This window comes from Phalacrocorax carbo, chromosome 6 (assembly GCF_963921805.1).
Source record: "Phalacrocorax carbo chromosome 6, bPhaCar2.1, whole genome shotgun sequence".
Classification (NCBI taxonomy): Eukaryota; Metazoa; Chordata; class Aves; order Suliformes; family Phalacrocoracidae; genus Phalacrocorax; species Phalacrocorax carbo.
Window position 1 is genome coordinate 60,288,115 of NC_087518.1, and position 21,932 is coordinate 60,310,046.

General features: G+C 45.2%; 1 protein-coding gene across 3 annotated transcripts in view; it reads right to left on the reverse strand.

The window, feature by feature from the left end:
• The window catches only part of DPYD (dihydropyrimidine dehydrogenase), a 368,439-nt gene extending 358,388 nt beyond the window's left edge, over positions 1–10,051 (reverse strand). For 2 of the 3 annotated variants that reach the window (XM_064455561.1, XM_064455564.1), the window contains exon 1: positions 9,927–10,051. In XM_064455561.1, the coding sequence (XP_064311631.1) occupies positions 9,927–9,965 (39 nt within the window). In that variant the 5' untranslated portion in view covers positions 9,966–10,051. The remainder of the gene's footprint in view (positions 1–9,926) is intronic. The other variant, XM_064455562.1, reaches the window with a different exon arrangement.
• Between the last annotated feature and the right edge of the window lie 11,881 nt (positions 10,052–21,932).

Below are 21,932 nucleotides of genomic sequence, written 5' to 3' on the forward strand. Positions count from 1 at the left end.
AAAAAAAGTTCATTTTATTTCCACAGCGATATTCCATGATCTGAGCACTTAAAAAAAATCACTTTTCTCAGTTTTAACTGTCATTGAAATATCCTTCATTTCAGAGATATCAAGAAATTATCACTATTCATTTTCAATACAAAGCCTCTTACATTTCAGCTGTCATTTTCAAAAAATCATACTGAAAATAGTGTTTCTAAGCAGAGTTCAGTTGCACTGTAATAAGTAATAATTTCATCAATTAGCAGTATTCAGCATCCACTGAGAGTTCTCTCACTATTATTTTATTCATAGAGTCCTTTGTGGAAGTAGCATACTAAAAAGATCCATTTATCCTTCAAGGTTTTTCATAAATGTGTCATACATCTTAGAAAACAATTGGTTATTATTCTCGCTCAATCTAAATAACTATAATAACTTCCAGGTGTAAAACCTCTTTTTATACTTCCAATCTTCTTTACTCACATTATGGGGCTACAGTTTTTAATAACCATTCTAACACTACTACCTACTTTCACACATGCATTCTGGAGTTTTGCATGGATGCTAGACATGCCTGGATGGGAGGGGAGTCAGCTTATTGTTAAGAGCAGAACAGACCTGGGTTTCATAGAACGTCCTTCACAATCGAGGCACAGCCAAGCATTTTATAATGAGCTAGATGCTAGCAGAGATGCTCCCGCGCAATGGCTGTAAAGGAAAACGCTGTGATCGTTAAATTCAGCAAGAGCTTGCTTGCAGCGCCTATTTTATTCGTCCTTGCCTCTAGATCCCTCCACATATTTATCAGCCTGTTCCTCCTCACCCAGAAGGACGTGTCCTGCCTTCTGTCCTTTCCTCTCAAGACCGCAAAGGGCTCCCTTCATAGCGCAATATTATCATTCCTTAATCAACTAACAGAGATGCGATTGGGCTGTACGAGGACGTCTCTCAAGGCTGGGGAGACAGCCTGGTGCAGAGAGTACAGCACAACCAAACATCCCCGTCTTAGGAAAGAGTAGCTGAAATTTCAGTGATGCATCTCCTGCGCAGCAGCCTGATTCATTCGCTCCAAGTTGGACAAATGCTTTGTTGACCGAGAAAACCCTGGCCAGCAGAGTTCATTCCAACAGAAGAAGTTTCAGTTTAAATACGGCCTCTCGGAGCACAGCTAACAAAATCACAACGAAGAGCCAAGGAAAGTGTGCAGCAATATATTAATAACTAAACCAGGTACCTCAACAACCTATCTGAAAATGGCAGAGTCCAATCTCCATAATAAACATAATCCTAATGACATTGCTTAGATGACTAATACTTGAAAGAAGGGCATCATTAGGAAGAAGAGATTAACTAACATCAAACTTTCAAAGCCCCTTTCAATTTTTCCACCTCATTTCTACATTCCCAAAGTGGTGTGTACAGGTACATCCATTTAAAAAAAACTGCATACACCGGCAAGACATGCAAATCAGGCAGTTTGGCTGCCTAGACACTTCTCTCTTTAATTACATATATAATTGTTTTTGAACCTGAAATTAAAATGTCGGAATGCACCATGATTGCCTTGAACTGATGACTACCATCCCATCTAAATGGAAATATTTAGATTCAACACCTAGATATTTTTTTAATTAGCTTTCAAATGAAGTCACAGGCAAGCATGTCTGCCTTCTCCCATTTGCACTGTTGGTGTCAACTTGAACTGGAAAGGCCAACCATTTCAATGAACTAAAATAAACGTAATTTTAAGGTCAAGTCACTTGTAACACTTCAGGCAGCAAATGTCATACTGAAAATAAAATTGAACCTTGGCTCGAGCAGATATGAAAGGTTTGGCATTTCAAGGACTTTGTTGTGTTTATCACTTTAAATTTACAAATAGAACACTGGCATCACATATATTAACATTTATCATACTAATAAAGCTTTCTGAAACTGTATGTATAAAAACTGGAAGCATTTTTTAAAAAAGAAATACTTTTGCAGGTGGGCTTACTCTAATTTCAAAAGGTGAAGTCTCTGCAAGACCTAAACACACTCGAAATTCCACGTTGGCTTAGTGAGGCATCTCCGACCCTGGGAAGAAACCAGATGTTTCACAGGAAGGTCTAAGTATTTCGACAGAGGTCAGAAGTGAAATTGCCCAACTCAGTCCACGGCAGATGAAAACAAGGATGTTGAAAGAGGGGGTTATTTTTTTTTTTGTTTTGAGGCTACACAGCAAAAGTACGGACGCATTTCTCCCCATCCCCAGCCAGAGCAGCGCAACCCAAGCACTGGCCGTCTAAGGTTGACATTCTACAGCTATCGCACGGAGTAAGTCACCTCGCCCCGCTCGCAATGCGTGCTAATGCGCTGACACCTGAGGAATTAAAACACCTCATGGCTTTGACTAAGGCCTCTCACTGTTTCACGTGGAACCTCCATTCACCCTAAGCCCTTCGCAAATACACTTATGGGTTTCACATAGACATGCTAGTCACCCAGATGATGCATTTCTGAGGGGGATACACCCCTCTTCTGTTGTAAGGCAGTTAGGGAAGGTTACGCAGTACACACCAGAATCACTTCGCTACGAGATTCTTGCATTCTTCCTGCTTGCAAGGAAAACTGGATCCCTTTGGTATAAATCTGGGCTGAGAATGGTAATTCTACTACAGCTTAACTGGGTAATAGCTTATGCATTGGATAATATTAAGAAAAAACTCCTATACATATCCTGATCTAAACAGTCCCCAAGTGTACTTGCTCTGGCATTTCATCCTCACTGTGCCTTCAAATTTTTGTTGCTGCTCTTACTTTATCCTAAGGATACTTAAAGAAGCTGGCCCACTTGAATCCCATGTTCTTTGCCACCTGCAACAACAAAAAAGATTTGGGTACTTCTTATAGTTGTAAGAGTCTATGAGCAGAAAAAGTGGTATTTAAAGTTAAGCTTAAGACCCAGGCTGAATCACCTGTTATTTCATAAAAGAATACACCTGGTCAATTTGAAGGCAAAATGTTCTTATTCCCAATAAGCAGTATTATAAGAAGAAAACCAGAGAATTTAGTTAATTTCCTCCACTTACTTCTTTATCTGCTTTCTTCCCCAGTCCCAGTTTGACCTGGATATATTTGATTTTATTTATTTCTTTACATTTTTAATTACGGTGTGGCATTTGAACGGCATACAGACCAAGATGACAAAATGCCCACCAAGATCTGTGTAGCCGATCACTGCTGGCACAGTTCACAAACTGATGCTCTGCACGCGTAAAGATGCCAGAGATTTATGCTGTGCTGATCTGCAAGAATTCTGCCCTTCGTATACGAATGACAGCAAATGAAAATGAAAAGACTTTGAATAACAAGCCCACACAAACGCCACCCTCTGAGCTTCCGATAAGGCATTTATGGCCAAAGGTTTCCTAATCCCAAATGTTTGATTTCTTTGCCAAATCACATACTTGCTGAAGTCTAATATAAAGGCACAAATCCTGCTCCTCTCAAAGGCGACGGCACAGGGCAGGGAGCAGAGCGTGCAACACTGTACTGATGAAATAAAAAAAGGAATAGAAATCATATGCTAATAAGAGGAGGGAGGTTGCCAGGCAACCAGGGAGGGAGAGAAAGCAGTTTTTGATTTGAACTCTGTGCTGTCAAAGGGTTAGCGTAGCCAGAACAAACAGGACACATTCAATCCAGCTTGTCTGCAGCCACCAGGAATTTCAGCTTTTCTCAACATTTTAAGAAGGAGCGTGTTCCCAACTCAGCGCCAGCTATGTTTGTGTTCCCTGGGTCATTTTACCGACACTGGCAGAACGGCATGGGAGAGGAGGGACAGCAGATTTTTAACAAGCGTCCATCTGAAAAGCAGCAGCATGCGCCTTTGGGTAGCACAAACTGCACCGCGCACGTAGCCTGGCTTGTAGGATGGAGAGAGCTGTGCAACCTTGGGTCCAAGCAAATCCCAGCCCATCAGATACAGCCACACCCCTCTCGGCTGCGCTGAAAGCTGTGCAAGATCTGCCTGGCTGCGAAAACCGCGCCCCTTCAAATGCTTCCCAAAAGACTGCCCTGCACCGCTGCACTCATCACATCTGATGGGCCAAATCCTGCTGTATAATCCCAGCTTCCTATATCAACATGTTGTTTTATTTTCTTAAGGAGAAGGAGGAATAAAATCAAAGCCCAGTCTACAACATAAAATCATCATGAAATCCATTTATGTAACAAAAAGGAAAAGGAATTTCAGTTCCTTCTTGTTTTCAGAGCTGTTCACTGCAGCGACAACCATTGTACGTCCCATAACGGCCTGCATTTCGCCAGAGTCCCAGCCATGAGAAAAGGTGGGGGTAGCAGACCTTATTTTAAAGACCTTTATACAAACAGAGTAAACTTTTTTTAAATGTGGAAAAAATTGGAAGCTGAATTCATGAGTAACGCTAAAACTCAAAGGTTGAAGGAAAACCTAAGAGTCAATTCCCACCCCCCCAATGTCATTACTTTGGAAAACTTGACTCAATATCAGTGCTACAATTTAGCAGACTATCAGCAGTGGAGGCAGGACCATAACGCTTCGAACATCAACAGGATTTGCATATACAACGTGAAAAGATAAAGTGTTTCATACAGAAGACTTTCCTTCCTACTTGCCAGAGACCAGGTTTTAACCTGACAAGTAAATCATATTGTTCATTTCTCCAAGACAGACATGGTAATTGTGGTCTATAATCTTCCACAAGGTCTTGGTAATCATGCTATAATTGCTGTTCCACTTAGCTAGGAGTTTACTACAATAAAACCACTAAAACAATGAAAGACCTTGAGAAATTCATTAAACAAAAACAGCTAAACAGAAAGTCTTGTTCCCTCACTGGTTGCTCATCAAATGACCCTAGAAAGACACAGGCATCAATACGGAACAGCCAGCGGGTCCTCACGGCAAGCTATAAAGCAGTAACTTTAAAATCATCCTACATATTAAAGCATCATTATGGAACTTCAAACAACTAGCAGGTATATACAACAGAGAGAGACACTGTAATAATTGGGCTTTTTAAAATAAAAGTTTAGCCCAGATCAAAGGAAGCTAGCCAGCCTCAGCTATCTATTCACATAACCTTCGCTTGACAGTTTTGCGAGCCGTGCTGACTAGTAGGATTCCCTGCCATCTTGCTGGAGGTTGCCTGTGTTCTTACACTAGTCTTTATTATGCTTATTTATTATCCTTATTTTCAATCCTGCTTCCCCCTCCAGAGAACACTGAGCTTCGCTCTCAGACATACCTTCAAGGCACCGCCTTGGCTACCTGCAGTCTTTCACTGTTCTAGTCCATTTGTACCAGGAGAAGAACAAACCTGACAGGGAAAACTTGCTTACCTTCCTGTCGTAGCCCGTGCTTTGTAGGACCCACTAAGTACATATCCCAGGGAAAAAAAAGAACCACCACTGCTATCAAACCTGCCATTTTAAGTAGTACTGAAACTGCAGGTTGTACAACAAAGCTTCCTTGAGGCTTAGGGGCACTTCCCAGGTGGCCCTGGCATGCAGCAGGGAGCACGGCACGAGAAGTCCTGTGCCCCCACCTACCCGCCGCTGGAGCCAGCTGCAGCCCTTGAGTTCAGGTGTGCTGACTGCATCCTTGGTGAGCTGCTCAGACAGGCTCTAACCTCATTCCACCTTCGTTAGCGGCCTTCAGGGAGCAGTGCTCCTGCCTTGCAGCTGAAGAAACTCAAAATCAACACGCAGGTGCACTGAGGAACTCTTGATGCCCCCTGTGTCCTCACTAAGGTCAGCACTCAATGAGCACAGTCTGGCCCTTAAAAACTGCTCCTCTTCACCCTGAGGTTAATTTAGTTTGTAAAGCTTTTGTCCACAATAGGCAACAGCAACTTACTTATTCCTACGGATTACACCACCACAGAAATAAGAGTACAGTGCACAAGAAGCATAGCCAGTGCTAGCTTTCTGAAGTAACACCAAATAAAGCTACACAGATGAATTTTATAACAACTTCTCAAGCAAAAGACGTGATTTAAGAGCCGTGTGTACTTACCAAAGCTAAACGAAGAGAAAGCTTGACACAGTTACAGTGACAACGTTCATTATATTTTATGTGAAAGCACCACAGATGTACCCTGGTAATTCCCAGACAATTCCCAGATTGCTATTTGAGAACACAGCTCTAGCCCTTCACACCTTTCCTTTTATTCTCACAAATCAGGCATCAGCACCAACGTCTGGAAACTGCTGTGACAGCACGCTAGGGACCCAGCTGCTGGCCCAGCAAGGGATTACCCACTCATCAGCACCCAACTCCCCTTTAAACAGATGCAGTAGATGATTTGGAGGGGAGGGTGGATCTGTGACATGCCAACGTACTCTCTACCTACCGTAGCAACGATAATGATGATTCATACTAAAGTATCTTGGGGCGGTGGGTGTCATTTTACTGTCAGTGTTTTAGGTTTGTGACAACAGTGTGGCAAAGCGTCTCTGCTCTGCTGAGACGGAGGGAGGCTGGGAGTCCCAGCCTCACTACGCTAGCTGTAGGCTGGACAGCAAAGAGCTAGAAAGCACCCCCCACCCAAGCAGCACCAGATGAGATGGCTGGAGGGACTGCAGGGAAGGACTGGAATGCAGGCAGGAAAAAAGAGCATGCAGAGAACAATATTAAGGAATGTCATTCAAGGCTGTCCCATCCTGCGTGGACTCAAGAAACTGAGTTAAGATTCTACTCAGCGCTTCACAGTTTTGCCGTTCATTAATTTCTGAGTACTTGATCTAACAACTTTAATTCTTTAAAGAACCCTGAAGTTTCCAATAGATAAAATTATGTATGGCTTACACGCAACAATAGTAAGAAATCGGCTAAAAGAAAGGAGAAGGCATAAAAAGGAAGACTTTCTTTCCTAGAGTATCATTGGGAAAGGTATGTGTGAAGCCTGTGAACACCATCTGGAGTTTGAATGTACATTTAATATACAGTTCCACATTACAAGTTAGAAAGGGAATGCTGTCCTTGCACTGGAGATTTCAAAAATTCTTACAAAGGTCTAGAGATGCAATAAATAAAAAGCCAAGACAAGTCCTGGCACTGTACATCCAAGGTAGGTGCTTTCACCCACCGCTATTTTGGAACGGGCTCTCTTTCCTTTTTCTTAGAGTTTCTGTGCCCAAGGAATATTCTCAGCACATTCTAACAGATTTGACCAGATTCCAGCTTCCTTTTTCAAAAAAAAAAAAAAAACAAAACAAAAAAGGCATCATTTGGGTTTTGTGGGGTTGGTAGCTGTTTGGGTTTTTGTTTAGTTTGGGGTTTTTTGGTTTTATTTTGGGGTTTTTAAAATTTTTAACACTAACTTTTATGGAGAAGACCCTGTATTTTAACCACAACACTCCTAGTCTTCCACAATGTGGAAAGCAGAGTTTTAGAACAACATTACCTGTATAGTTTCTTCATCACCTCTAGTGAGGCCGAAAGATTTCAGGGACAGGAGGCCCAGGAGCTGAAGCTGCTGGCTCAGCCAGCCAAGGGGGCTGAGATTCCCCAGGGACAGCTTCCTAGAATCTTTCTTTTATCGAATAACTTGGAGAATTGGCTGTGATTTTAGCTACTTCTAGCACAGATTCTTGGCTTCTCTTCAACCAGTGACATCAGTCTCTTTATCCGGCCTTAACTATCTAAATAAATGATAAAGTAGAACCATGACTCCAAAGGTCATATTTAATATTTTAATTATATGAACTATGTTCCGTGAGATGCTAACCATTGAGATAAGTTTAATGAAATCATTTGATCAGTTTTTATACTGCAGCCAACAAAGTCACCAAAACATTCAAGTTGTGCTGCCAGTGCTCACGTTGACAGACTTCTCTGCTCAACAACCAAATTTCTGAGAATATTTTTCTACAGTGATATTAGGTTTAGCTAGCATGCACTTTCCCTACTTCAAATACAAAGATTAAAATATGTTTTTATTGAAAATACACTACTTTTTTTTCCTCAAAAGTGTCCCATGCAGAGGGCAATAAAAAAAAACCCAAAAAACTCAGAGAGGTGCAATTAGACTATCAGTAATTATTGATATATTTACATCTGGGAGACAAATAATACAGTGACTAAATTTATTCAAACAGATGGGGAAGGGACAATACATTGGGCTAGAAGTAGACTGCCTTGACTTCCTTGCTAATTTAAATGAGTGGTGAAAACAAAATCACAGGAAGATGCTGACCAAAGTTTCTCCTTTCAGCCTAAGAGTAAAGCAAACACTTGCCTTTTTTAAAATCCATCAGCCTCCTAAATCATGAAGTACAGCACACTATTACCAACACATAATCCTATAATAATATATTCTTTAAGTTCTTTAAGTCTGAGCCATACATATCTAGAAACACAAACCAATGTAATCCCAGAAGTATTTGCATTACAAGTTTGAGGAAAGAACTCAAAAACCTGTACTACTAAAATCAAACTTTTGTAATAGTAAAACGAACCTCAACACCTGAAGAAAAACCCCACATTGGCTGCTCGCAAAACACCGAGCTGGTAGAAGGCAGGCAGCCCTGATTCCATACCACAGTGCCTCCCTAACTGCCAGGAAGACTTCCACGATAGTTCGTTTTTCCCATTCATTCCATGTTTCAGTTTTATCAGAGTATCTGTAAAAGCATTTCTGGGCATTAGTCACGGATTGCGCAACAGCTGTGTTAGGAAATGGGCTGCGCACAACACACCAGTATGAGAACTGGTGATAAAATTCAGTCACAGCTGACCTAGAGGTATGTTCAAGCCGCTGCTGTGCACGTTTTTGTATCATGGCTAGGCCCTCAATGAGCTGCAACAGCTCACCCTAATCTTTTAACCTAGTATTTTAAAAACTTCAAGGCATACCACAGCAAGAAGTTGTGTCAGGCTGGAACAAGACCAACTACAAGTTGGTTTATTGTCACTTTGTTTTTTACTAGACTCTCCAAAAGACCCAAAGCTTACAGGCACGTGCGAGGTCCTGCGAAGACTGGGGGAAAGCACCCTTGAGTCCCAGCCACGCAACCTGGCTACCATCAACAGGAGCTCACCACGTTACGCCGCGCTAGCTTTGGTCCGAGCCCACCTCACCTGTGCCTCGCACCAGGCCACGTCCGGACCCTACACCCACGCTCCCAGGCCGACCTGCGGCAAGGAACGTCACGCAGAAACATAAAGTACCGCGGGTACTGGAAGCCACCTGCAGCAAGTTGAACTTGCAATGCTCCCGCCATCCTGCTCAGTGCCACAGGGACTGGAAGCCACTTGCAGCAAGGGTGCTGCTCCCGCCACCCTGCTCAGCGTTCAGCGCAACTCCTTCACTCCCAGGAGATGCGGTGGGGTGAGGTGCATCACCTCAGCTTGGCCCATAGCTGTGAGGGCAGTGAAGAACCGAGGGCGCGCACAGCTCCCAGGGCCCGCAGGCGGCTGCGGGCCAAGGGCCAAGGCCCTGAGGCGCTGTGAGAGGGCCCGGCCCGCCCCGGCCGCCTGAAGCCGCCTCAGGCCCCGGCCCCCGAGCGGCCCTGTCCCGCCGGAGCCCCGCGGGAGCCCTTGCCGCGGGAGACGGGGCTCGCCCACACCCAGCCCTCGACCCGGCCGGCGGGGAGCGAGAGGAGGCGGCGGGGAGAAGGGGAGGCGCCCGGCGCCGCCCCCACACACCCCCCGGCCGCCCCGCGCCCCGGGCCGAGGGCCGGAGCGGTGCCTCCGGCCGCCGCCCCCGCCAAGGGTTGCGGGTCCTCGGGCGGCGGGTCAGCCCCCGGGGCCGGGGCCGCCTCTGCCCGCGGCACGGCGAAGCGAGGCCCCGGGCACCGCCGAGGCACTTCCTACCGCAGCCAAACTTTGCCGGGCGCTCCCGGCCCGGCCGCCGGCGGCGGGCAGAGCCCCCTCCCCACTAGCGAGAGCCGCCCGTCCCAGCAGGGCGAGTGGGTACCTCAATGTCCACCGGGTCCCGGCTCAGCACACGAGCCATGGTGTCCGCACCGCCACCGCCTTCCCCCGGCTCCCCGCAGTCCCGGAGTGGAGCGGAGCGGAGCGCGGGAGGAGGCGGAGCCGCCGGCCCGGGCAGCAACGCCCAAGTGGGCGGGCGCCCCCCGTGCCGTGCCGGGGCCGGGCCGCGGCGGGTCGGGGCGAGGGGGCGGCCGGCCCCGCCGGAGGGCAGCGCTCCGGGCACGGCGCCCCGAGGGCTCGGGCCGCTTTACCTCAGAGCCGCGGCGGCGGGAGAGGAGGCGGCTCGGCAGGAGCCCTCCCCAGGGGCTTCATGGCGCGGTCCCCTCCCCACCGGGAAGAGGCCCCTCGGCCGCAGGCCCGGCCCGGCGCGGCCGTGGCAGGCGCCCCGGCGCCGTGACTCGCCGGAGCCCCCGGGCGCTCGCCCCGCTCCGCACGCACACCGCGGCCTCCTGCACCGTCCACCATCCCCTCTCGGGAAGGGGAGGCAGGGCCGAACCTCACCCGCCGTGGTTTTACACTTGATCCCACGCGAGGAGCCTGCGGCGCCAACGGGGCCGTGCTCAGGGACGCAGCCGCTCTCCTGCCCGGGGCAAAGGCGGAGGGCTCTTCCCGGGCTTACCTTCAAGGTCTTTAAGAACCTTAATGATGCTATAGGCACGGTTTAGGAGGCATGGTGGGCCGACGGCTGGACTTGATGATCTTAGAGGTCTTTTCCAACCTTAATGATGGGTTGATTAATGGAGCCCCTCTCCTACGAGGCCAGGGCGGGAGAGCTGGGGTTGTTCAGCCTGGGGAAGAGGAGGCTGCGGGGAGACCTTATTGCGGCCTCCCAGTACTTAAAGGGAGGGTACACGAAGGATGGGGGCAACCCCTTTAGCAAGGGCTGCTGTGGCAGGACAAGGGGTGACGGTTTTAGAGTAAAAGAGGTAGATGTAGACTGGATATAAGGAAAAAAATTCATACTGTGAGGGCGGTGAAACCCTGGCCCAGGTTGCCCAGAGAGATGGTCGATGCCCCATGCCTGGAAACACTCAAGGCCAGGCTGGACGGGGCTCTGAGCGACCTGCTCGGGTTGAAGATGTCCCTGCTCGCTGCAGGGGGTTGGGCTGGATGGGCTCTAACGGTCCCTCCCAACCCAAACCATTCTGGGATTACACATATGGCTTCCCGGCATCGCTGGCCTGGGCTGTCCCTGAACCCTCACCCTGCTCCCCGCAGGGACAGCGAGCCTTCGCTCCACCTGCATCCCCTCGGGAGAATCCCCTCCACAGAAGCCAGCCTGCCGCAGGGAGTGCCACAGAGGCAAGCAGGACAGGTCACACAGCCTCTTAAAGTTTCTTTCCTCCCAAACATCACAATTGTTTAATACCGCAAACACGATATTTATGGTATCATTGAAATAAAAATTCCCACTGCAGCATGCCCACAAAGAAGTTGTGCCTTCCCTACTACCTTAAAAAACAGAAAAAGCAAGTATTCTCCATGTGGAAAAAAAACCAAACACCATAACATCAGTTTGCAAATAGCACTTTCAAGTAGCCACACCTATGATCCCTTAAAATACGAGTGCTTTTCTCATCATTTTTCAAGAATAGTGGAGTTTTAATCCTGACCAGTCTTTGCCTTTCCTATTTGCATGCAAGGCATCTTCTTGGGTTCTTTCCCCCCTTCTCAAAAGAGAATCCCAGATCTGCTCTTTGACATGCTCTTTACAGCACTCATTTTATCCAGTTAGCTTTCATTCTGCCCTTCTTTATTACAGCATAAAAAGGACCAAAAAAGGGCTTCCAACTCTTATTTGCTTTTATAAAAAGCCTGAAAACTGTAAGTAGCTTCTGGACACTGATGACCCTTTGGGTGCGGTAGAGAATAGGTTTGCCTTTTCTCTTCCTTTCATGTCTCCGGAGAGAATACCTCTCACAGAATAGCATGGAAATTTTTCTTTGCATTGTAATGATTTTATTTATTTCCATCTCTGTAAATGAGCACTTTTGAGATGCCCAGTGGAGATTTTGTTTACCGTGTAAGAAACGAAGAAATAAGGTTGTGGTCTTTTGTGTCTCAAGTGAAAGCTGTGTTTTCTCCAGTCTCTGCTTCAGCACTATCGCATAACAATTCTTGCTGATTACAATCACCCATGCAAAGCGGTTAAAGTGCTGGCAGGAAAATCAGAAGCAGGATCCCCTGCATTGCTAGTACTTATCTCTAACGAATCCAAGAGTCCGGTTCGTTCCATTAACAGTGACATTGCTCAGCGGCTCAGTGGTCTCTGGTGCTAGCTGGGGAGTTTTCTAGTTGTGTTTGCTCCTGATCTACAGCGGTGTATTGACTCCACAAGTGCATTAGGCCCATAAGGCATTTTCAAGGAGAATATTGCCGTGTGTATGAAATAAACTGCTTTGTGTCCAACCGTCTACAGTTTGCACCCATTTGCTCTAAAGGAGCAGCTGCATTAGATGAGACCAGCAGCAGCCACTGGACTCTCCGGTTTCGTTCTGTCCTGCCAGGTTTTCAGCTTTCACGAACATATTCTACTAACATATAGTAACGTATATATACAATGGCAGTAACTATTCAGTTACGGGTAATGCCCTTTGGAGGAAGTTCCACTTCTTTTTGGAAAGTGTCATCACAAACATTTTCTTTCTTGCTTTGCCGGTTATAAAACCTTTGTTACCCCCGTGTTACCTACCAAGCCAAATAAACCTGACACTTGTAGGATTTTTGCCCTGGGAAACCAGCAAATATTAACACCATCTAAATTTCATAGACGTAGGGGTTTCCCCTCCAAATAAAGCAGGAGTTATTCTGCCAATAAATACAGGCCAGAGAAAGAGATTCAGAGACCTAACCAGGCCCAGCCTTACCTCACAATTTGTATTCCTGGTAGAGGGGGCTCCTCTTATTTCCCCTCTCACACATTTCTCCCAGGTATCAACTTACTGTCTGCAAACCATGGCGTTCAGCCTGTCTGTGTCAGCCTGCTGCAGTTGCCAGCTTCCCCCAGCAGCTCGGGAGGGCTGGCCTTCCATGGATCACCCTTCTGATCTCTGGATTCTCAGCTGTGGCAAATAGTGCTCTTATCAGCACTGAGAAAGCGTTCCGCTGAACTTTTTTTCAGGAAATAAATGAGCAGAAACAGGAAGGCATGCACAACATCCATCAGAATACAAGTATTCCCACTTTTCTAAAGCAGAAGTTATATAAATCTTAATTTTTTTTTTAAAAAAAAAAGCATTATGCAGCCTAAATATAGCTTGGGCTTTTTTCCTGAGGAAGTGCTAAGCCTCTGATTTTTATATTTTTTTTTCTCCCCTCCTAGTAGGGTTTTGAAGGCAGCAGAAACAGAGCACTGACGCTAACGACCTAACTTTCATTTCTGGCATGAAACGCTGTTGAGGCTTAGTTGAGTTATAGGCTTTTGAAAATTGCCATTAACCTTCTGTTCCTTCTGCTCTTCAGGTAAAATTTGCTCACATGCCAAAGAAATAATTGCACGTGAACTTTCTCAGAAAACCCCCAGGCACTCGCTGCCACCACAGCAGCAACAGCCTTGTGCTGGGAAGGGCTGCCTGGCTGGCAGGGCAGGGCAGGGCAGCAGGCAGCGAGCAAGGCCATGCCCTTCAAATCCAAATGGCTCCAGAAACGCAACCTGCAATCTAAACCAAAAGATTCCTCCTCCAGCCATCGCAGTAGTTAATCTGCGAGTTTAAAGGGTAAACTGTAAACTCTGAAAGTTCAGCATTCAAATGCTGGCAGTGATGTATTAGGGAGCCCAGAGGTTTCGCTGTACTGATGTATCATACGAGCAGCTCCCCACTTCTTCCTCAAAACTGCCTCTGATTCACATCAGTTCAAGTACTAGAAAGGCAGGACATTCAAGCCCTTAATTTTCTGTGCAGTTGTAACTCGGGTCTGGTTGGCAGTCTTCAATCACACACTATTTTTATTCCAGGACCAGTTTCCTCACTTATTGCATATCATGAAGAGCGATGGTTACCATCTCACAGCTCACATCTCCCAGCATCTGAACACCTGATTTAGCAATCCAGATTGCTCATTACACTTAAGCAAGTTCATGGGATTGGGGAAAGGCTGAAATGAACCCAAGCTGCTCTTTTACCTCCTTTGCCCACCTCGCTGTGACAGTGCACAGATTTACATTTCAGTTATTTGCTGCTTCTGCCTTCTCGGTTTTGCTTGTCAGCTCCCAAGTGCAGCAGACTAAAGGTGATATATCTGGTACGCAAAGGGTCCAAGAGAAATGGTGTTAGCAAGGAAATGCCATGGGGATGACAAGCTGCTCCTGAAGGCTCCCAACAGCTACTTGGATGTTAGATTTCTTCCCTTACACTAGGACTCACAGTAGTAGCAGTGTTGGCTTTCCCAGGACAAGGCAAATCACTACTGAGTAAAGTTGAAAGGCGTAGCTTTCAACTAGAGCTTTGTGGCTCTGCTGAGAAGGCCCTGGGGGTGCTGGGGGGCAGCGAGGTGACCCTGAGCCAGCACCAGGCCCTTGGGGCCAAGGGGGCCAGCGGTGTCCTGGGCTGCATGGAAAGGCGTGCGGCCAGCAGGGCGAGGGAGGTTCTCCTCCCCCTCTGCTCTGCCCCACTGAGGCCACATCTGGGGTGCTGCAGCCAGTTCTGGGCCCCCCAGTTCCAGACTGACAGGGAACTGCTGGAGAGAGTCCAGCGGAGAGCTACGAAGGTGGTCAGGGGCTGGAGCATCTCCCTTGTGAGGAAAGGCTGAGAGACCTGGGTTGGTTCAGCCTGGAGAAGAGAAGGCTGAGGGGGGATCTCATCAATGCCTATAAATATCTGAAGGGCGGGTGTCAGGGGGATGGGGCCGGGCTCTTTCCAGCGGTGCCCAACGCCAGGCCAAGGGGCCACGGGCACAAGCTGGAACATGGGAAGCTCCCCCTGAAGATGAGGACAAACCCCTTCCCTGTGCGGGTGCCAGAGCAGGGGCACAGGCTGCCCAGAGAGGCTGTGGGGTCCCTTCCCTGGAGACATTCACCCCCCGCCTGGACGCGGCCCTGTGCCCCTGCTCTGGGGGTGCCTGCTCCAGCGGGGGGTGGGACGGGGTGAGCTCCAGAGGGCCCTGCCAACCCCCACCTTCTGTGATTCTGCATGATTCTGCATAGCCCCACAGACTCCATTGCCAGGTTCATCAACTCTGAAGACATCTGTGTTGCATGTCTTCACTGTACTGGTGTCAAGGAGGAAACAAGTGTATACACATGAAAAAGTTGAAGTGTGAGAGGGAGGGGTTTATACTGTACTGTTTCTGAAAGGTCTGAACGAGAAGAGCCGTAGAGTAACTATGCCATCCTTTGTCCTCCCTCATCCTAACCCAATCCGGGGCACTGGAATTCAAGAGTTAATTTGGGAAGTCTTGCTCTCATTACCTCTCCCAAATAGCAGCGTTGATGTCGAAGGAAGTATATAGTTACAACTTTATGCTTTTCTTCACCAGTTTAGGGAAAACACTTAACTTAAAATCTTCACATTAGTGAAGTAGTTCACCTTGCCTTTCTAATTTGCTTGTTCCCGTTTGGATTTGCAGCACCCTTCGGAAAGAGTAGCTGCACAGGATAACCCAGGATATGCCAAGGCACAGGAGTATAAATGTGCTTGAAGTGCGAGATATATAATTAAAAATGCTGTTAGGAGGAAACTCTGACCAATACTTAGACATAGCCTTTGGGGATGGAATCGTAAAGCAGAATAAATAACATAAAATGGCCACCATGTGAGCTTTGATAAGTGGCCAAATGCATTTTAAACTAAAATGAACTGTTCTTTAGTGAGTCCACTAATTTATTCCAGCCATCTGTGGCAGTGTAAACAAAAGCTTGTCTCCTAAACTGCTTTATAATTTTTGAAATGTAGCGAGGACCACAAGTTTCAACATGATCATCTCGGGGAAAAAAAATTAAGCAGAAAGAACCCACATATTTTCACACCACAAACATCTTCTGATAACTACTATCGTGCAATTCAAAGAAATATTAAAAAGTAAAACTTGTTTCTGGCACAGCATAATGTTTTCCTATTTAAATGCCACCAAATGTTTCTTTAGGATATTTTAGGGGATGGAAAAATCTGGCTATTTTCTTCCCCCCCTCCAGTCTCCAGTGATGACATCTGTAGACAAATCCTATGTTTATTACTAAGCTTGAGTATTGCTAAATCGTTGTCCTGGGTTTGCGCTGGTCCAAGAGTCTTTTCTCGGTATATGCCTCGACTTATTTTCAGTCTCTTAATGTGCTTCTCGTGTTGCTGGACCTTAGCTAGGTAGAATAGTCAGGAAATCTGAGTGTTTATAAGCTAAAACATATACACATTTAAGACAAGTCTTCCCTGGATAAAAGCAATTGTAGATCTTGGATTAAGATGGGATTTTGGAGCATTGAACCTGAGGAAGAAGAGGCCAGAAGAATATGTTGGACTTAATTTTAGAGATCCTGAGCAGCCACTCCGTCACTTCAGACCAAATTATCCTTTCTGGACAAAAAAAAAAAAAGAAATCTGCTACAGGATTTGAAAATTTGATATCACTTAGTTGCCTCTGAGACGTCTAATGGTTGTGGTGGTGGAAAAGGTGTCACAGCTGTCTCTTTCAGCCCTAGGTGTTAGAAGCAAAGGGTGCTCTTTTCCAGACACATGCACCTCTGGGATGAGAGGAGTGACAAATCAGTGTTGTTTTGAAGGACCAGACCGTTTGTGCCGAGGCCCGGTACAGCGCTTTATTTGCATCTTCTACATTCCCTGCAGCAGCAAGTTTCTGACAAGGGTGAGGTCTGCCTTTTGAATGAGACCTGGTTTGGAGCCATTTCAGTGTGCAGCAGTGAAGTAGGACAAACTGATGCTGAGTTCACCCGAGATTCCTGTAGATGTCAACTGGCTGGCGTCTGTGCAAACTGACCTTCCAGCCCTCCCTCCCCTGTGCAGAGAGGTTTCCAAGGCTCCAAGAAGTCAGACTGCCAAGCTACTCGAGAACAAGTTTACTGCATACCTAACTTCTGCCAACAGCAAGTATTTCTTCGTTCAGGTAAGTGTTAGAGATGGCGACTTGCTGCCTAGCTTATGGCCGTGCAAAATTATCTACTTCTGTGTTCGCGGTTTCAAAGGGAAGCATGAAGTGAGATCAGAAGAAGATCAGCCTCTGAAATAGACAGACACCACAAATATATTCACTGAACTAGTGGTATGAACTCACCACTTCCAACAACAGCAGGGGAGATATTTTTGTTTAAAATAGGGATCCTGCAGTTGTGTTGCTTTCCAGAGATACCGAGAAGGTACAAACTGGCCTCTGGAATTATTTACAAAACACTACTATTTTGTACTACTATTTGTACCACTATTACTACTATTTACTATTGATCTCCATAGTTGCAGCATAACTGGTTTCAACTTTGATAGCTTTTCAAATGCCTCACAAAAACACGTGAGGAACAAAATGGCTACTGATTGCTTTTTTAAAATGGCTATTTTGTAAAGAAAGACTGCTAGCACCCTTGAAACAAATAAATTGTTGGTGTGTTTGAATTGTTCTTATTTAGTAATTCAAAAGGAACAAACAGGCTTGTGTTTTCCTAAAAAATAATACAATAACTGGTGGTAACTTAATGTCCCTTTACATAACTGCAATTCGTCCTTTGTCTCTGCAATACATCCATTCCTCTCATGGCTGAAATCCCAGCCATACTTGGTATTGCCCAACCACCAGCAACAGCAGCTTTAGGCGAGGTTAGTACCTTTTTAACACCTTCAGCTATATCTTGTGACCAAACAAAAAAAAAAAAATCTGACAGTCATTGCAGAATCTATTATTAAAGCACTAATAAGAGCACGGCAAAAGGAAAACCACAGATAGCAACCGATAGGAACTATATGCTGGCCTCATCGTAAGTCTACTTGGTAGGCAGGGTTGCCAGAGAAATCCTAGTTCAAACAGTAAAGGCAAAACAAGAGTTACCGTGTTACCGTGTCTGATTTTGTAACGTGAACCCTTTCCCTCTCCCTAGCGTACGCATACTGCGTGACATTCCCAGAGGACTCTCTGCTTGCTTAGAGATGAATATTTACAAGTGACATTAGTTGTTTAGCTGTGTAAGAGCACGTATTAGTTTTATATTAACAGACATCTTCCCATTTAGTTATTATAGTACACAAAAATTAAAATTTCCTTTTTCATGTTAAATACATACTGGATTGCCATTATAACGATGAAGCTTTCTCCTTCCACCAGTGCTCTGTGTAATCACTAAAGAGGACTTTGCACATTTTTAACCCAACTCTCCGCATGCCTGAGAGTTGCTTCCTACAGAGAGTTGCGTTTACTTGCAAATGATTCATTTACACCTGCCTGTAACTTCAACAGTTGTGGCCATACACAGTGAAATGTATTGGTCCTGTTGCAAGATTTAAGCGCAGAATTAAAGGGCTGTACATTGAAAATCATCTTCTAGTAGAAGGTACTGTCTTCTCCAGGTCTTTACAGTATTCAGTGCAACGGATCCCACCTATAACTTGGATTTTATAGTATTCAACAGCCATTAACACTTAACAGACACAAGTAATTAACTTGAATATTTTGTTTAAGCTGAGCAATGAAATATTGCTGGAGAAAAGCTGTTCTATGGTGCTTTACATTGCATAAATAATTGCTATGAGGTGACATAGTGCTTGGGCTGGAAACATGAAGTGGAAGCCCCAAAGCAGTAGCCAGTACACCTTTTGCTCTGTGGCTTCCAGCAAATAAGGCAAAACGAACAAAAACTTGACTAAGTTTTCCACAGGACAGTTCAAGAAAATCTCTCTTCCCTACCTTGCTATAGACCTGACTTTTACCCAGGACCTCTCTCTGAGGGAGAAAGCTGATTTCCACTTACAAGTCTCAGATGTGCCGGTAGCCCCAAACTGTTGGTATAAGGTGATCGATAAAGACTATCCACAGCCTCGGTTGGTGACTGGAGAACTGGTGCTCAGGTAATACAAACAACCTGTAGCACGTCCCCATGTCCTTGCTAAACTACTAGGCTGATGGCAAGCTACTCATCTGTCTTGGACTGTTTTGAGCAAATTCCTGAAGCCTATTTCACCACTTCAGAAATACCTAACTTTACAATCAGCAACAGTTACTGCCTTCTTGGCAAGGCTGAAATGAATAGAAATTAATGCTTACCCAGGGTCCCTCAAAAATACATGCAAGACATTAATTCTCTGCCTCCCTAGCCTAAGGTAGCAATTGTCAATAGGACAACAGTCTGCATCATCATTTTCTCTCTAATTTAATCAAGGTCATATTAGATCACTACATCAAATCAAGCACAGTCAATTTGATAAAAAAAAAAACCTGAGCTAAACCAGTTCCCTTCTGGAAATTAACCCTTTCTCACAAATATTATCCATCAATGCAGACCATCTCATTTCCACCGAAAACAGCTACTACTACAGAGCACAGACCATGCTTTAAAAAAAATAAACCCTCTCCCACCAAATTAAACAAGATTACATTGTCTAACCTCATGCCTGAATTTGCAGATTTTGATCAGATTCAAAAATTTGATTCTTGCTTTTATTTTGATTTCCTCCAAAATTATTTCTTCTACCTTTCTCTCCTTCTTTACCTACCATTAGCCCATAATACCAGTCGACCTTACAACAGCTTTTCTAGATGAATGTCTTGCGCACACAATGCCATCACTTCTCCAGTCATCTCTTGTTTTACATGTTTGGGAGGGGTTTTCTTTTGCCATATATTATATTTAAGTCTCACACAGGAAAACAACAACTTTCATGGAATACTGAAATGTGTGCCTAAGAAAAATGTACTGTATTATGCTGGGTGCTATTTACCTCATAGAGGGTTAGAGCTTAAAAAAAGAGATCATGGTGTTTGTGGAGCTGTCCACTTCTTACACAAAGGAGCAAAGCAAAAGGTTTGATGTGGTTGGTTAGCTGGTTTTGTTGAGTTTTTTTGGTTTGCTTTTAAGATTATGTCCAGTAGAGCTCCTTCCCTAAATTTGTACCAATTACCACATTTTTTTTTTTTCATTGCAGCACCTACGTGTCCAAGAATTTGCTCTAACTGTACAATAATCTATTGCTATGGCAACTTTTGGCTAAGCTGCATTCCACCTTCCTGCAGAATGCCTGCGGTTGGGTGGCCTACAGCCGCAGCAGCCAGCTGGGAAAGCGTGATCTCCGCCCGGCTGGGACTCATGGAGGGAGAGGGGGGTGCAGATATAGTCCTTTTAGCCCACACAGCAAATTCCTGCTTCAAACATTCCAAAAACTTGAAGGAACCCTCCCACGTGCTTCATAACACCTACATCAATAGCTTCTATAGCCAAAACATTTTTTTTTAAGCTTGTCAAATACTGACAATGAGACATATAGATATGCGTACTTGTCATTTCACACTTATTGCAGAGAGAACCTATATCACTGTCACTGGATATATTCACTATAAGCCCAAAAGGAACAAAATATCCTAGGATTTAAAAGGCCTTTTTAGTTTTTCTTCTTTTTCCTCAATCACAGAAGAAATTAATCATCATCGTATAAATAAAGCCATTGTAAATACCAAAGTCAATGGAGCTATGACAATTAAGATTGACTAAGGAGCTCCCACACACACACACACAGCCAGACCTGCAGTTGAACCACGTTGTAACAGACTGGCTGGCCCATCTGTTTGTTACGCTTGTTTGTTATTCCCCCATCATATACTTAAACTGTCAGCTCTGGCTTTGGGTTATGCGCTTTGCAAGTACATACCAGCCATGTAAAGACAATGAGCTCCCCCCACCCCCATTAAAGCCTTGGATCTGATTTTGCACTGCTGGAGTAACGCAGCACTGAGCAAGTACCACTCACTCCAGCTGTAGGTTGTGATCTTTTGAGGGACAAGCCTTAGTACCAGCACAATTAATCCGAAAGGGTGCAGAGTCTGGCAGGCAGAGTCAGAGCTAGCTTTGCTTCTTCCACTAACACTTTTTTTCCTTTTAAGCCTGTACCTCCATCTCATACTATTTCCACAGAACAAAATGAAGAAGGGACTGGTAGACTAGAAATATTTATGAGTAAATGTAACCTCAAAGTGTTTTGGAATAGGAATAATACACTTGAGATAACAGCTGTAAATTCTATATAGATCTGTGAATTCTGGTAAGCTGTATTGGCAGGTTTCTTTTTTAACTTTAAGGCTGAAATAAAGCACCCTTCAACAAAACCAAAAATGCATAGAATCCCTTTGGCCAAAACCTATTTGGCTGGAGGAAAAGAAGGTTTGCCATTTAAAATTTCTATAACTAATTTATTATTTAATATGCAATTTAGATTACATATAAGGAAGAAAATCTTCACTCTGGGGGTGGTGAGGCACGGGAATGCGTTTGCCCAGAGAAGCTGTGGATGCCCCATCCCTGGAAGTGTTCAAGGCCAGGCTGGACAGGGCTCTGAGCAACCTGCTTTAGTGGAAGGTGTCCCTGCCCATAGCAGGGGGGCTGGAACTAGATGATCTTTAAGGTCCCTTCCAAGTGAAACCATTTCTGATACTGATATAATATTGCAGAAAGCCTGTCTAGGTGTTTAATGATAATTAGCTAGAAAATTAGCCTGCTAGAAATGTTATTCACACCATTGAGTCCTGGGAAGACTGCAGACCTCTGTTGGAAAGTTTCTCAGAGGCAGACTACTTGGTTGCATCAGGTTTCAATTACATAAATTATTGATTGAAGTCTTTCTCTATTAACTCTTGCCAACTTAAAAGGCAAACCAGACCATTCATGTGCCTGTTTCTTCCAAGGGAACATTTAAGGCCAGATTCTTGACTACATTAGGGCTCGGTTGTACCTCTCCACAGCAGCCTGGAGAGGCTGCTAAGGTAATGGTTGCTATTCTACCCTACAAGCCTCAAAATACAGGTGAGATTTCCCCATGGGTCAAGTTTTCTACTGACATAGCGCCCATCAGCT